Below are 17,226 nucleotides of genomic sequence, written 5' to 3' on the forward strand. Positions count from 1 at the left end.
ACCAGGATCATGGGTTAGACCATTACGTCAAAATGTAACCAATAGGTGTGAAAAATGTTTGTATAAAAGCGTCTGGTAAGTGGCATATATTTGTTATTATATTAGGATCTGAACCAGAAGCTGCGTGTCATGGCCACTGTCCTCGGCCTCCGGGACCTCTCCCGTATCGGCTGGCCCGTCTTCGAGATCCCCTCGCCACGCTGTTCCCACGGCAATGACGACAAAGACGAGGATGAGGAAGACGAGGAGAACGACTCCACGGCAACCTTCATCGCCAGCGACAGCGACGGAGAGGACCGGGACCTAGTGGTGGAGGATGGGGGAACGGACGAGTCCCAAGGGATCGAGACGATGGGAGAGCTCTTCCCCTGTTTGACTCCTAAATTCCCCCACTTACTATCCGAAGACAAATTCCTCCCAGCGGCTGGGACTGGGACTATAGAGGTGGTATCAGGGGGAACAGGGACAGGGGGGATATACTGTCCCACAGCCATCTACAGACCCTTTGTAGATAAGGCCTTGAAACAGATGGGGCTGAGGAAACTGATCCTGAGGCTTCACAAGCTGATGGACCCCTCCCTCCAGAGGTCCCGGGCAGCCCTGCTCAGCCACATGCCTGCACAGGAGGTAAGCGAGCGAGAGCTGCCATATTGCTTTAATGTGGTTTTATACAGGAAAAGATTACATACGAGTAGGCTTTGATGGTATCCAGATTGTCATACCTTCATACTGACCTTGTGCCAAACCGGGATATTCGTCAATACTGGCACTGAACACGAGGCGCTATTTTCAAACCCAACTGATCTTCTGTTATCCGAAGGTTCGCAATGCTAACAAGTACATGTAAAATCACATAGAGAATGCTAACAACCCCCATGCAAACATTTTCTACTGTCTCTGAACTAAAGTATTTGTAGGACAGACATCCCAGCTCATACAAGTAACTCAAAAATGCTACTCAGTTTGCTGCGCACACAAAACAAACATTAGACCGCAAGGCTCTTGATTCAGGAGGGGGTTCTCTGCTCTTACTAAGCGAAGCTTGATTTTGGAAGAAGCTAACCACTTCGCTAACTAGCTACTAAATTAGCAAACCAAATGCACAAACTAATGGACAACACTTAGGCTTCTACTTCCAGCTTATACATACTATATACATTTTACAATAGTTTTATTTTGTTTGGTGTTAGTCCTGGCCTTCCGCTAACCTTCATCTCTCCCATATATTTCTGTTGTCCATCCAGTTTGATGTCTATTTGCCATATATTTTTTAACTGTGCTATTTCACAAAAGTTCTGAACCTATATACATTTTACCCACAGTACATTTTAGACAGATATCTTATCACCTGACGCGTGCTGTACAACAGTGAGTGGCTCCGGTCTCTTGTCATTGTGTGCTTGTAAACAAACACCACGTGACTGGGGACTACCGGTAAGTTTCATAATTAAACATTGTGACCGGTGAAATGTGTAACACAATCGTCTTTATCTCCTAACACGTTGAACAAGTTGACTTCAGGTATTTACTTTGAAAGTAGATACAAATATTAAAATGTATTAAATACCGTTATGATGAAATGGGTTTCCATGGCCGAGCAGCCGCACACAAGCTTAAGATCACCATGCACAATGCATGTTATCCTAGCTAAGTGCTCTCTCAGCTGTGACTGGTCCATGTGTTATACTAGCTAAGTGCTCTCTCAGCTGTGACTGGTCCATGTGTTATACTAGCTAAGTGCTCTCTCAGCTGTGACTGGTCCATGTGTTATACTAGCTAAGTGCTCTCTCAGCTGTGACTGGTCCATGTGTTATACTAGCTAAGTGCTCTCTCAGCTGTGACTGGTCCATGTGTTATACTAGCTAAGTGCTCTCTCAGCTGTGACTGGTCCATGTGTTATACTAGCTAAGTGCTCTCTCAGCTGTGACTGGTCCATGTGTTATCCTAGCTAAGTGCTCTCTCAGCTGTGACTGGTCCATGTGTTATCCTAGCTAAGTGCTCTCTCAGCTGTGACTGGTCCATGTGTTATACTAGCTAAGTGCTCTCTGAGCTGTGACTGGTCCATGTGCAGAAACAGTGTGCACAAAACGCTATCCATAAACATTCAGGATGACTAAGTCACCTTCCCTGGGGCCCAAGGAGGGAAGGCTTGGTCTCTTCTCTCTATGAGGTGGTAAATTATCTGTGAAAGCAACAACGGTGTGCTGGTTGAAAAGCAAAGTTCACCACATACTCAACTTGTAAACCGCAAGAGATTTAGCAATGAATGTACACTGCTCTTGTTAGGGAGATTTTTGAGATTTTTTTTCTTCTCAGTTGACCAGTTGAATACTCAAGAGGTTTGGAAACTGCATTCCACTATACTTACCTCATCCTCTCTTCTCTGTAGTTTGTCGACATGCTAACCTGTCTGTATTGTGTGTTTTTGTATGCGTGTGTCTACCCCTAGTTCACAGACTTCCCAGACCCCATGCTGTACAGTGACTACCTACCAGAACTGTCCCGCCACCTGTCCTCCTGTAGCGCCCCCTGTGGCCCGGAGCTGGGGGCAGACCAGGTCTCTTGGGAGGAGCTGTTGGACATGGACCTACCCTCGTTCCGACCTGCCTTCTTGGTCCTGTGCCGGGTCCTGCTGAACGTGATACATGAGTGCCTTAAACTGAGACTGGAACAGAGACCTGCAGGGGAGCCTTCACTGCTCAGCATCAAACAGGTCAGCAGGCACACTGATTTCTTTATTGACTGATTAACACTATTGGGCTGACCAGAACTTCAGATATTGTCCTTTTTAAAGCACAGTTCTATCATCTATGGTGGATGTGTAACCAGGCCAGCCTAGTATAGCTTGGCCTGCTCTGTTTGGCTCAGTAAGATGAAATGGTTAGGCTATATGTTGATGCCCATGCTAACCGGTGTCTCCATCTGTCCTGTAGTTGGTGCGTGAATGTAAGGAGGTGTTGAAAGGTGGTCTCCTGATGAAGCAGTATTACCAGTACATGCTGAGGCGGGTGGTCACAGACCCCCAGGGACTCCAGACCAACGCCAACATAGACGAGTTTGAGGACGACCTCCACAAGATGCTAGTGGTAAAACAGACCTACTGAGTTAGGATTAGGGTTTCCAGAAATCCTGGATGGAAGATTAGCATTAGCGTCCCACCTGGCCAACATCCGGTGAAATTGCGTAGCGCAAATGTCAAATTACAGAAATATAAATATTTAAATTTCATGAAAATACAAGTATTATACATCAAAATAAAGTTAATCCAGCCGCTGTGTCAGATTTCAAAAAGGCTTTACGGCGAAAGCACACCATGTGATTATCTGAGGACAGCTCCCCGCATACAAAACCATTTTTCAACCAGGCAGGTGCGACACGAAAGTCAGAAATAGCGATTTAATAAATGCCTTACCTTTTGAAGATCTTCTTCTGTTGGCACTCCAAAAGGTCCCAGTTACATCACAAATGGTCCTTTTGTTCGATAAAGTCCTTCTTTATATCCATAAAAACTCAGTTTAGCTGGCACGCTTCATTCAATAATCCACCTGTTTCCCTCCTTCAAAATACATACAAAATGAATCCCAAACGTTACCAATAAACTTATCCAAACAAGTCAAACATCATTTATAATCAAACCTCAGATACCCTAATACGTAAATAAACGATACAATTTAAGATGGAGAATACTATGTTCATTACCGGAGATTTTATTTTATTTATTTCACCTTTATTTAACCAGGTAGGCAAGTTGAGAACACGTTCTCATTTACAATTGCGACCTGGCCAAGATAAGCAAAGCAGTTTGACACATACAACAACACAGAGTTACACATGGAGTAAGAAAACATACAGTCAATAATACAGTAGAAGAATAAGTCTATATACAATGTGAGCAAGCAAGGTGAGATAAGGGAGGTGAAGGCAAAGAAAAGGCCATGGTGGCGAAGTAAATACAATATAGCAAGTAAAACACTGGAATGGTAGATTTGCAGATAAATAACAAAGAACACGCTTTCACCCACGCCATGGAAACACTACAGCCAAAATGGGAGCCACTTAGAAAAACTACAACTTCTAGCTCATTTTCCCAAAAAACAGCCTGAAACTCTTTTTAAAGACTGTTGACATCTAGTGGAAGCCCTAGGAACTGCAATCTGGAAGGACTTTGCCTCATAAACACGAAAGCCATTGGAAACAGTCCAAATCTACCAATTTATATACATTTCCTAGCTTCTGGGCCTGAGTAACAGGCAGTTTACTTTGGGCACGCTTTTCATCCGGACGTGAAAATACCGCCCCCTACCCAAGAGAGGTTAAGAGTTATTGAGGACAGGAATGATGATCATCTTAAAACGTGTGGATTACAGACTGTGACAAGGAGAGGTTGTCCCAGGTCTGGTAGAGCAGCATCATTGGGCAGATCACGGTTGGGTCTTCCTTTGTAATGCGTAATGGACTGTAGCCCCTGCCACATGAGGTGGGCGTCGGAGCCTGTGTAGTATGATTCCATGATGACTCTGCGGAGGTGATAGTGGGACTTCTTGTTCCTGTCCTCAGCCGTAGCATCTGGGTTGTCTACGATAGCTCTGTGTGCGGTAGCCCTGCTCTTTAGTTTAGCGCCAACATGTGTTAGTCCTGGGCTTTTGATTGGGGGACAATGTTGCCGATGCATTTTCTAATGCAACCGGTGACTCAGGTGGTTAGCTCGTCGGCGGAGTCTCAAAACATATTCCAATCAGCGCTAGCAATGCAGACCTGTAGCATAATCTCTGACTCTGGTGACAATTCTTCAACGGAGCGAGTCACGGGTACTTCCTGTTTTGAGTTTCTGGTTGTAAACAGGAAGTAGGAGTACATGATCTGATTTGGAGGATGAGGGAGGGCCTTACATGCTTGCTTGTTGGTAGAATAACAGTGGTCTAGGACTTTATCGCCCCTAGGGAATAGGGTGCCGTTTGGGACTCATCCAGATTAGAGGTGTACTGTATGAGAGGCTGTCTCTCTGGATAGCTGACCAGTACCCAGGACTGAGGCTCAAAGGCATAGCTCCTGGTAAACCTGCTTGAGGACACTGTGTGCTGATTTCTGGTGTGAGTGTGTTTTAACCAACCACTACAAAGCTGAAGCAGCACATGGTAGGTAGGGGTGTGGCAGGAATTGATTACTTCTCAGGAATTTAGGCGGCAGAGTTTTCTTTCCTCGCTGTCGGTCTTTTTCTCTGAACAGACGGCCGGCCGGTAGTCTGATAAAAACCTGATAAAACACTATGTTCCTGAATTCCAAGAAGGCTCAGAACAACAGCACTGTCAGGGAAAAAGTTTAGTCTAGTCTACTGCCTGCTGCCAGCACTCAATGCTTTCCTTTAGGAATATCACAACCCTTCCCTGAAGAGCAGAGCATGGAGTGGGGCCTGCAGAGCATGGAGTGGGGCCTGCAGAGCATGGAGTGGGGCCTGCAGAGCATGGAGTGGGGCCTGCAGAGCATGGAGTGGGGCCTGCAGAGCATGGAGTGGGGCCTGCAGAGCATGGAGTGGGGCCTGCAGAGCATGGAGTGGGGCCTGCAGAGCATGGAGTGGGGCCTGCAGAGCATGGAGTGGGGCCAATACAATAAGAATGAATGTATTCTCCAGTATCTCTGCCATCTGCTGACGAATACAGAGCAACACCACCAGATGCCTTAGGGAGGATGGTATACATTATAGGGGGAATTTGTGTTAGGATAATGATGGCGATATCACAAGCTAGGTTTATGTCCCAATTTGCGCCAGATTCATTCTGGTTGTCGCACATGCATGTTCTCTAGACAGTTGGCTGATAGAGTGGACACTGGACAGATTAGGGTATATGATGAGATTGATAAAAGCAAAATAGTTGTTACTTGGCAGCTACGCACCGATCTTCATGTCACTAGCATACTGATGAAGACCCTGAATTTTATTGGAAAGGAGCATCAGTCTCATCACTGTGTGCACTTTCACCATCCTGTAGCCTAAACTGCATGCTTTTCCAAGTAGCAATGGGAGGACCACACAGCATAGCATTGCGGGACTACAAATTTACCTCTACATGGTTATTCTATCAACAAATGCGCAATAATTTGTTTCCACTGCAATTCGTCGCATAATAACATTTTACCAACACAAAGTTCCCACCATGTCAAACTAAGAAATTTTCTGTCGACATTTTATAAATTTGTAACGACACTTCCTGTTTCCATCAGAGCTGTCGTGATTTTTATTTTATTTTTATACAGCGTGACTTGACTGGCATAAAAACGGTGGACAATCATACGGTGGAGAAACCATGCAAAGCAACTGTTAAAACATACATTTACTCAAACTTGAGACGAAACTAACTGATGCATGCACCTTTTTATCGAAATGAATAACATTGGAAATACACCTTCCTGCAGGTAGGCAAAAATATCCACTTACCTGATAATCACCACACATTCATCCCTCTGTCTGCAGGTGTACTTTGACTACATGCACAGCTGGATCCAGATGCTGCAGCAGCTTCCCCAGGCCTCACACAGCCTGAAGAACCTTCTAGAGGAGGAATGGGACTTTACCAAGGTCATCACCCCTTACATCAGAGGAGGGGAGGCTCAGTCTGGGAAACTCTTCTGGTTAGTGTTTGACTGATTCTGTTTCTTTGTTCTATTGTATCTCATGTTGAGTGTCTATACTTCTTGGAAGCATCCAACTTGCTCCCTCTTTTTAACATTGTGTTTAGTTATCTCCGCTTGGCTAAAGATCCCCTGCCTCTTCTCTCTCTCAGTGATATTGCTGGGATGCTGCTCAAGTCCACTGGGGACTTCCTGGACGCGGGCCTACAGAGGAGTGGTGATGAATTCTGGGAAAGTGCCGATGACAGTACAGTCTCAGATGAGATCAGGTATGTCTTGTTTTATGTTTTTGATGGTGGGAACTGCCAGGGACCTCATGATATGATATTATCACCATTCTTAGGTGCCAAAACAGTATGTATTGCAATTCTCACAATTTTAATGACATTTTATGTTCCAAACGTATTGCTCATTGTGCCTAGCACCCGTGCCATTAAATCCTCCAAACAACGGCTTCTTGGGGATTATCACCTAAATATGTACTGAACAAAAATATGAATGCATCAATTTCAAAGATTTTACTGGGTTATAGTTCATATGAGGAAATCAGTCAGTTTAAATAAATTGAATCAGGTCCTAATCTATGGATTTCACATGACTGGGCAGGGGTGCAGCCATGGGTGGGCCTTGGAATACATAGGCCCACCCACTTGGCAGCCAGGCCCAGCCTATAAGAATGTGTGTGTATATATTATACATTTTTGTACATGGTTTAATTTTTTTGGTGCAAATTGATACTTGGAGTCAAAGCATTGCTATAATATTGCGATATGTAACAATGGATTACCCCCCGTCACTATTAGATATGACCAACTGAATTCCTCACGGTTGGGTTAATAAAGTGAACTTGACATTCTAAGAGGCTCATGTTGAGCTGGTTTGTTGTCCTACTAGGCGGTCGGTAATCGAGACGAGCCGGTCACTCAAGGAACTGTTCCACGAGGCTAGAGAGAGGGCGTCCAAAGCTCTGGGCTTTGCCAAAATGCTCCGTAAGGTGAGAGAGAGAGCAGTTTTTGTTTTCCCCATTTTCTTCCTGCTTATTTTTACTTGGGAAATGCACAGATGTATTGTGTATGTAAGTAAATGTATGCTGTGTTTTTGGTTATGGCTCACTTGTAAAATAATAATAATAACAAATTTAAAAAAGGATAGCGATCTCAATGTGACTTCCCAGGTTAAATCTAGGAAGTATGAACATAAAATAATTGTGTATTTTGAGTGCTCTGACTCCCTCTCTCCACTACAGGACCTGGAGATTGCTGCAGACTTCAGCATTACCAGGGGGGTACCATGCCTCCTGGAGGCCCTCATGGAGAGAAACTATGTCAAGGTGCCTCAAATGACCCCTTTTGTTCCTTTTCACCCTCCGTGCTATTCACTCTGTGTTCTACAGAGGGTCTGGGTCAATCCATTTCAGGAAGTTTCCATTCCAGAACTAAACTGAAATTCCAATATTCATCATTGCTTTTTCAATGAAATTGCTATTTCGATGTACTTCCTGTATGTCCTTTCCCTTTTTGAAGGATGAAAATGCTAACCTGTCTGTCTGATTGTCTGCAGGTCCAGATCCCAGGGCTGGAGGAGCTGGAGGTGTTTGTCCCCGGTTCCCTGATGGACCAGCGGGCCCTCATCCTGCAACTTCTTAATGCTGCAGCTGGTAAGGACTGCAGTAAAGAGCCTGACGAGATGATGGCAGAGGATGAGGCCTATCTGCTGATGAGCAAGCACGGAGCAGGGGACTCACCTGGCGAGGCAGCCCAGGCTGCGGTGCAGTGGCAGTGGGACGGGGAGCTGGTCAAACTGGTGCCTCAGATGGAGACTGTGGACACTCTACGAGCCATGAAGGTCGGTTGGTGGGAATTCTGGGAACAGGGTTTATTAATCAATTTGCAGTGTAGCCATGACAAAGTATGTGTGATCCCATCTCCCATTCTGAAGTAGATTATTAAGCCTGATTGCATGGGAACCTATATATAACAAAATATGTAGCTGCTTTGCACTAACTAACATTATACTGACAGATGTAAGAGAAGAGAGACTTATGACTTGACTCAAACTCAGCTGTTAGACTTGACTGTACTATGACTCGTCCTCAAGGAATTGAGACTTGACTCTGACTCTGTTAGACTTGAGACTACACACTCATCCTCAAAGACTTGATTGACACTGACTTGCCTAAAGTGATGAGCCGGCCCACCTGGTGGCCCAAAGGAATTGATTGATTGTTTTCTTAATATATTGATCAGGTGGAGAACCTGCTCCTGATAGTGATGCAATCAGCCCACCTGGTGGCCCAGCGTAAGGCCTTCCAGCAGAGCATGGATGACCTGCTCACCCTCCACAGGGAACAAACTTCCAGCCAGCCCCTCATCGCCCGCTCCCTGGAGCAACTCAAGGTACCATCCACTGTATTTATTTACATTGATCATGTACTGCTTTTCATTTCCCTGTTGTAAATAAATATTCACTTAAGCCCAGGTTTATTGAGCTGCTATTGGGTAAGTTCACAAATTACTTTGCACAAATGTCATGTTTATACTGCAGTGAGAGCTGTGAAAAAAAGTCATGCACATAACTGTTGTCTTATTCTACATCACATTGTTTTCAAAATCTGTTAGCTGTCTCTCTCCTCGACTAGATTCCTGTGTGTTGTGTCTGTGGTTGAAGCAGCCCTCATAAAGTGATGTATTTTTCCTTTTAGTTAGTGTGTTTTTGACTCCCTCTCTTACTCAGTATTTCTCTTTTTCTCTCCATCCCTCCCTTTTCTCTTGTCCTCCCACAGAACGAAGCCTTACAGCTGTGTATAAAGATCAACACAGCCATCGACCGGGTGGAGTACATGTTCACGTCAGAGTTTGAGGTGGAGGTGGAGGAGTCGGAGTCGGCCACACTACAGCAGTACTACAGAGAAGCCATGATACAGGGATACAACTTTGCCTTCGAGGTTAGATAATAATAGAGCATATTATAACAGTTGGGTTGATGAGGGTGGGTGTATGATAAGCAGTGTTGTAGCAGTCCAGTCTCCAGACACACGGTGTCTCGGTCTTGTCTCGGTGTCAGATACATTTTGTACTCTGTCTCGGGACAGTGAGGACTCATCATTTTTTCCGGAGACCAGCGCAGTAAAAAACTCATAATTATCAGCTTCTGTTCAGTCAGCGCATAACCACTTCGCCAGGCCACATATTCTTAAAACATGAATACAGTATCTTAACAGCCTTTATAGCTATTATAGACAGGAGAGAGCAGTGGGGAACCTAATAGGCCTTCAGTGGTGAACCTAATAGGCCTTCAGTGGTGAACCTAATAGGCCTTCAGTGGTGAACCTAATAGGCCTTCAGTGGTGAACCTAATAGGCCTTCAGTGGTGAACCTAATAGGCCTTCAGTGGTGAACCTAATAGGCCTTCAGTGGTGAACCTAATAGGCCTTCAGTGGTGAACCTATAGACCTTCAGTGGTGAACCTATAGTGTGTAACATGTTGGTGATTCTGAAAAGGACAGCAACAGTAATACTAGTGCACTTTTTGTAAAACACAAACACGTTATACGCAGGCCAGTGGTGTCGTGGAGGGTATACGCAGGCCAGTGGTGTAGTGGAGGGTATACGCAGGCCAGTGGTGTAGTGGAGGGTATACGCAGGCCGGTGGTGTAGTGGAGGGTATACGCAGGCCAGTGGTGTAGTGGAGGGTATACGCAGGCCATTGGTGTAGTGGAGGGTATACGCAGGCCGGTGGTGTAGTGGAGGGTATACGCAGGCCAGTGATGTAGTGGAGGGTATACGCAGGCCAGTGGTGTAGTGGAGGGTATACGCAGGCCGGTGGTGTAGTGGAGGGTATACGCAGGCCGGTGGTGTAGTGGAGGGTATACGCAGGCCAGTGGTGTAGTGGAGGGTATACGCAGGCCGGTGGTGTAGTGGAGGGTATACGCAGGCCGGTGGTGTAGTGGAGGGTATACGCAGGCCAGTGGTGTAGTGGAGGGTATACGCAGGCCGGTGGTGTAGTGGAGGGTATACGCAGGTCAGGGATAAGCCATATACCTTATTTCAGTGGGCATTGCCTATACCCACTTCTTAATCCCTACTGATGTGTATCAAAGTAGTGTAGTAGAGGTATATGACTTATTAATGATATAGTACAATAGAGAAATCATGCACAAAGTAGCCTACACAATTGCAAAGCACATGAAATATATTAATATGCACACAGCCTAGTTTCAGCGGAATATCATCTTCAGACAGCAAGAGTATGCAGCTGTCAACTGGTTTTGGCATGGAACAGCTCACAGAATACTGACATCGGTAGCTGGTAGGGTAGGAAAGACATTTAAATGTATGATATCGAACAGTAAATGCAACAATGGGAATGCAAACCAAGTATGGAAAAAGTTTAGTCCGAACTGTTGGTTAGTAGGCTATTTGTGATGCGTAATTGTCATCATGCACTGTTTGCATCAGGAGTGTAGACTTGTGTGGACTGAGGCCCACCCACTGCGGAGACAGCCCCTGACAGGCCCACCCACTGGGGAGACAGCCCCTGACAGGCCCACCCACTGGGGAGACAGCCCCTGACAGGCCCACCCACTGGGGAGACAGCCCCTGACAGGCCCACCCACTGGGGAGACAGCCCCTGACAGGCCCACCCACTGGGGAGACAGCCCCTGACAGGCCCACCCACTGGGGAGACAGCCCCTGACAGGCCCACCCACTGGGGAGACAGCCCCTGACAGGCCCACCCACTGGGGAGACAGCCCCTGACAGGCCCACCCACTGGGGAGACAGCCCCTGACAGGCCCACCCACTGGGGAGACAGCCCCTGACAGGCCCACCCACTGGGGAGACAGCCCCTGACAGGCCCACCCACTGGGGAGACAGCCCCTGACAGGCCCACCCACTGGGGAGACAGCCCCTGACAGGCCCACCCAATCAGATTGATGTGGTTTAAGCATTGTTGTTTTTTCTTCTTCTATGAAAACAAAGTGTGAAATCATCAAATTCTATAGGAAAACTCATTAAAAAAAACAGGAAACCATAGGATTTTTCACACAGGTTGTCTTTCCTTCACTGGACAGGCGATTTGAGAACCTTTTTGCAAAATTAGAGTATACCCACGTCTCCAGCCCTACTGCATAGGGCCGATGGAAAGACAGGGTAAGCAGTCCATTCACTCAGACATAATGAGGACAGTAGGTCCCAATCATAAGAATACAAAAACACAACCATTAAGCATTTCCCAATCTGAATGTACAACTATTACTTCCCATTGCAATAAACATTTCACATTTAGCAAACAAAGTAACCGGTGACCTAAAGTTAAAAGTGCAACTGACAGCATTTAACTACTTTGCAGATATGAAACAAACAGCCAATCATCATATCAGTCAAAAATATCAAATTCACCGTTTATGCTACAAAACCAACTTTGTAATAGGTTCTATTTGACTCTGTGTTATATGACGTACACTAAGGCATTGTTGGCAGAATAGATGGATGCAGTTTAATGCATGATATAATTCACCAATACATTTATTGGTAGTCCCAAAAATATTGCTATCAGGTTGTAAATCTCAGCTGGCCTGGTACATTGTTAGCTGCCTCCATTCAGGATGCACTGTTTCAGTTTCAATGACTCAGTGTTCTGGACAAAAACGAACGAATGTAACTAAGGCTGGGAATGTCAATACAATCAAACTAGCAAGGTCAATGATCACAAGTCAGTCATAACGTGGCTTATAGGCTAGTGTATCTAATTTACGTAGCAACCTAAAAACACGGAGACTTTAGCTAGCTAGCTAGGAGGATGTTATGCCAATGGAGGAGTGGGTGGGGATCTGACTTTTTTCCCCCTCATATCGTTTTTCGGTGAATATACACAGCTAGAGATGCAGGTGTCATTTGGTTAGCTAGCAAGAACAACAACTTTTATCTAGCTAGCATATCTCTTGCCTTTGCAAATTCACTCTACTAACCAGCTCTGCTAGGGCGAGTAAAATGGGCAGTGAGGTGTTCTCTCATTTGTCTGGAAGTAGCAAGCTAGCAAACTTTAGCCAGTTAGCTTGGGTGCTTGGTTGGAACAAGCATGCATTGGCAGGCAAGCTGCAGAAGGACGAGGATGCTACAATTCCCCATTGTTTATCAGTGCAATTTTGACGGCCAACTAGCTGAAAAAGTTTGAGAGTTTATCTAATGTTCCTTCGTTAGGTTTTAGCTCATCTTGCTCTGGCTAGCATTTGAGATTTTTTTTTATTTAACTTTTATTTAACTAGGCAAGTCGGTTAAGAACAAATTCTTATTTACAATGACGGCCTACCCCGGCCAAACCCTAACCCGGATGACGCTGGGCCAAATGTGCACCACCCTATGGGACTCCCAATCACGACCGTTTGTGATACAGCCTGGAATCGAACTAGGGTCTGTAGTGACGCCTCTAGCACTGAGATGTAGTGCCTTAGACCACTGCGCGACTCGGGAGTTGTTGCTCTTGTTGTTGTGTACAACTGAGGGAGAGAGAACCTACCTTTTCATGGTGGTTTGATCAATAGGACTGTAAAGTTCCCACATGTAAGAGACTCCGTTGGTGTTTACATTTTTTCAGAAATCATTCAGGTGTATTTTGTGGCTATGGGCGAATGCGTTCTAATGATCTGTTGCAACTGCCTGTAAACACACAGACCAGTTCAAAGTGAATGATGGCAGGCCTGTGTGGCAAATGGCTTGTTTGTATAAAGGCCAACTATATCTCTGATTGGCTATAGCGCAACGGTCTGTGTAGATTCTGGTCCTGGACACGACAGATGTTTTATTTCCTGCAGTGTCTATTAATTGTCTATATGCACGGCCGCTTTCACTCTATATTGCTATAAAATGTTCACAAATGCCTTTAGTATACGTAATTCCAAAACATTCTAAGAATCTATGAAAATAACCATTAAGTGGTCACTTGTCAGAAAATGTTTTAAAAAGTGTAATTCTTCCTGCGGGTGTATACGAACTGATTTAATAAGATTTCATGTTGCTAAAATGCAGTTTTTTCACTTTAAATGCATTTATTTTATTTAACCTTTATTTAACCAGTCAAGTCAGTTGAGAACAAATTCTTATTTACAATGACGACTTACTTGTAAAGCCCCCCGGCCAAACCCTCCCCTAACCCGGACGACGCTGGGCCAATTGTGCGCCACCCACATACAGTGCCTTCAGAAAGTATTCACACCCCTACACTTTTTCCACATTTTGTTGTTACAGCCTGAATTTAAAATGGATTAAATTGAGCTTTTTTTCCCACTGGCCTACACACAATACCCCTAATACCCTATAATGTCAAAGTGGAATTATGTTTTTAGAAATGTATACAAATTTATGAAAAGCTGAAATGTCTTGAGTCAAATAGTATTCAACCCCCCTTTGTTATGTCAAGCCTAAATACGTTCAGGAGTAAATTTTTGCTTTACAAGTCCCATAATAAGTTGCACGGACTCACTCTGTGTTCAATAATAGTTTAACATTATATTTTAATGACTACCTCATCTCTGTACCCAGCACATACAGATAATTGTAAGGTACCTCTGTCGATTCAACCACAAAGACCAGGGAGGTTTTTCAATGCCTCGCAAAGAAGGGCACCTATTGGTAGATAGAAAATAAAAAAGAGCTGACATTGAATATCCCTTTGAACATGGTGAAGTTATTAATTACACTTTGGATGGTTTATCAATACACCCAGTAACTACAAAGATACAGGCGTTCTTCCTAACTCAGTTGCCGGAGAGGAACGAAACTACTCAGGTATTTTAATGGTGACTTTAAAACAGTTACAGTTTAATGGCTGTGATATGAGAACTGAGGATGGATCAACAACATTGTAGTTACTCCACAATACCAACTTAAATGACAGAGTGAAAAGAAGGAAGCCTGTACAGAATAGAAAATATTCCAAAACATGCATCCTGTTTGCAACAAGGCACCTAAGTAATTCTGCAAAAAAATGTGGCAAAGCAATTCAATTTTGTCCTGAATACAAAGTGTTATCTTTGGGGCAAATCCGCCACATCACTGAGTACAACTCTCCATAATTTCAAGCATAATCAAATCTTCGTCCAGTTCGAGGGGAGTAATCGCTGTTCTGATATCCAGAAGCTCTTTTCCATATGTACAAAATAAGTTAAACAATGAGAAAAAACACAAAATAGCACAATTGGTTAGGAGCCTGTAAAACTGCAGCCATCTCCTCTGGTGCCATTCTATAGTGGTGGCTGCTTCATGTTATGAGTATGCTTGTAATCTTTAAGGACTGGTGAGTTTTTCAGGATAAAAAAAAGAAACAGAATGGAGCTAAGCACTGACAAAATCCTAGATGAAACCTGGTTCAGTCTGCTTTCCACCAGACACTGGGAGATGAATTCACCTTTCAGCAGGACAATAACCTGAAACACAAAGCTAAATCTACACTGGTTGCTTACCAAGAGACCAGTGAATGTTCCTGAGTGGCTGAGTTAAATTGGCTTGAAATATATGGCAAGACATGAAAATGTTTGTCTAGCAATGATCAACAACCAATTTGACAGAGATTTGAATAATATTTTTAAAGAATAATGGCAAATGTTGCACAATTCAGGTGTGGAAAGCTCTTAGAAAATTACCCAGAAAGACTTACAGCTGTAATCACTGCAATAGATGCATCTACAAAGTATTGACCTAGGACTGTGAATGCTAATGTAAATTAGATATTTCTGTATTTCATTTTCAATACATTTGGAAAAATTCTAAAAACATGCTTTCACTTTCTCATTACAGAGTATTGTGTGTAGATGGTTGAGAGAAAAAACTAAATTCAGGCTGTAACACAACAAAGTGGAATAAGTTGAGGGGTATGAATACTTTCTGAAGGCATTGTAAGTTATTTTGAAAGATGGCTGACAACAGCAAGTGCGCTGCAATTAAACATTGTTCCACTCACCAAATGATAATTTGAAACATAACTTCATGTTGAAAGTTATTCTTGAAAAGGGAGAAGCTAACAAATTTGCAACAACGTCCTCTTTGATAACACCGCTGCAGCCGCTGCAAACTAGACGACAAAAAAGCTAGCTAGCTAGACCACGCGAAAACAACTACTGCTCGCTATTGCGCAGTGACCTGTTGGCCTTCAAGAAGGCAGAAGTTTCCATAAGTTTTTGAAAAAAACGATCCCACCCATTAAGTCAAAATGTGATTGGTTGATTCCACTGTCACTCCAAACATTTGCCTTAATACAGCTGAATGACTGATGCCTTTATCTAGCTTCTGATGGCTTAGCCAATGGCTGACTTAACTAGATAGATTTTATCTCCCCAGAGACCAGCTGATTGGATCTTTTTTTGTCTTCAGTGTTAACCCTTTTCTTTCCAACAAAAAATGAGATTAAATCAGAACGTCATTGAAAATAATATAATAATCATCAGGCCCATTGATCCTCACTGTGTTTGGGTTAGTAATGTGTAGAGTGGCTCTATTTTACCTCAGCATGCATTTGTTCACTATTTGGAATGTGTAAAGAATCTGAAATATGAACACAGAAATACTGGACATTTTGATCTCTCATGGTGGTGATTTGGCAAAATTACAATCATGGTCTTGAAATGGACTCGCATTTTTCTGGTCTCGGACCCCTTGTCCCCCTCCCGGTCTTGACTCCGTATCACCCCCCCCATTCCACAATCCGGTCTTGACTTGGACTTGCTCCGGTCTTGGTCTTGATGCCCGCTTTAGGTGATCTTGAACACAACACTGATGATAAGGATGCTAACTAGTACAGAGGGTGCTCTGGCTCAACTTTGCTTTTGAGGTTAGAGGCCAAGGGTCACTGCTGGAGTCAGGGGTTGTTTTGCTGCATGGTGTGGGGGGCAGGGTGGGCTAATGGTCAGTGTTATAGTTGGAACACTACCCCAGTACTCAGGGCAGGGCTAATGATCAGTGTTATAGTTGAAACACTACCCCAGTACTCAGGGTAGGGCTAATGATCAGTGTTATAGTTGGAACACTACCCCAGTACTCAGGGTGGGGCTAATGATCAGTGTTATAATTGAAACACTACCCCAGTACTCAGGGCAGGGCTAATGATCAGTGTTATAGTTGGAACACTACCCCAGTACTCAGGGTGGGGCTAATGATCAGTGTTATAGTTGAAACAGTACTCAGGGCAGGGCTAATGATCAGTGTTATAGTTGGAACACTACCCCAGTACTCAGGGCAGGGCTAATGGTCAGTGTTATAGTTGGAACACTACCCCAGTACTCAGGGCAGGGCTAATGATCAGTGTTATAGTTGGAACACTACCCCAGTACTCATGGCAGGGCTAATGATCAGTGTTATAGTTGGAACACTACCCCAGTACTCAGGGCAGGGCTAATGATCAGTGTTATAGTTGGAACACTACCCCAGTACTCATGGCAGGGCTAATGATCAGTGTTATAGTTGGAACACTACCCCAGTACTCAGGGCAGGGCTAATGATCAGTGTTATAGTTGAAACACTACCCCAGTACTCAGGGTAGGGCTAATGATCAGTGTTATAGTTGGAACACTACCCCAGTACTCAGGGTGGGGCTAATGATCAGTGTTAT

The 17,226-nt window shown here is 44.3% G+C and overlaps 1 protein-coding gene across 4 annotated transcripts in view; it reads left to right on the forward strand.

Moving 5' to 3' along the window:
- Positions 1-9,604, forward strand: part of LOC139571481 (mitogen-activated protein kinase kinase kinase 4-like) — a 39,171-nt gene extending 29,567 nt beyond the window's left edge. For 3 of the 4 annotated variants that reach the window (XM_071394402.1, XM_071394403.1, XM_071394404.1), the window contains exons 5-14: positions 106-627; positions 2,450-2,713; positions 2,934-3,086; positions 6,470-6,627; positions 6,780-6,896; positions 7,522-7,621; positions 7,874-7,957; positions 8,188-8,472; positions 8,874-9,023; positions 9,410-9,603. In XM_071394402.1, coding sequence (XP_071250503.1) covers positions 106-627; positions 2,450-2,713; positions 2,934-3,086; positions 6,470-6,627; positions 6,780-6,896; positions 7,522-7,621; positions 7,874-7,957; positions 8,188-8,472; positions 8,874-9,023; positions 9,410-9,580 — 2,004 coding nt within the window. In that variant the 3' untranslated portion in view covers positions 9,581-9,603. Of the gene's footprint in view, positions 1-105; positions 628-2,449; positions 2,714-2,933; positions 3,087-6,469; positions 6,628-6,779; positions 6,897-7,521; positions 7,622-7,873; positions 7,958-8,187; positions 8,473-8,873; positions 9,024-9,409 lie in introns of all 4 variants that reach the window. The other variant, XM_071394405.1, reaches the window with a different exon arrangement.
- Positions 9,605-17,226: the final 7,622 nt, after the last annotated feature.

The sequence above is a fragment of the Salvelinus alpinus genome, chromosome 3 (genome assembly GCF_045679555.1).
Source record: "Salvelinus alpinus chromosome 3, SLU_Salpinus.1, whole genome shotgun sequence".
NCBI classification, from domain to species: Eukaryota; Metazoa; Chordata; class Actinopteri; order Salmoniformes; family Salmonidae; genus Salvelinus; species Salvelinus alpinus.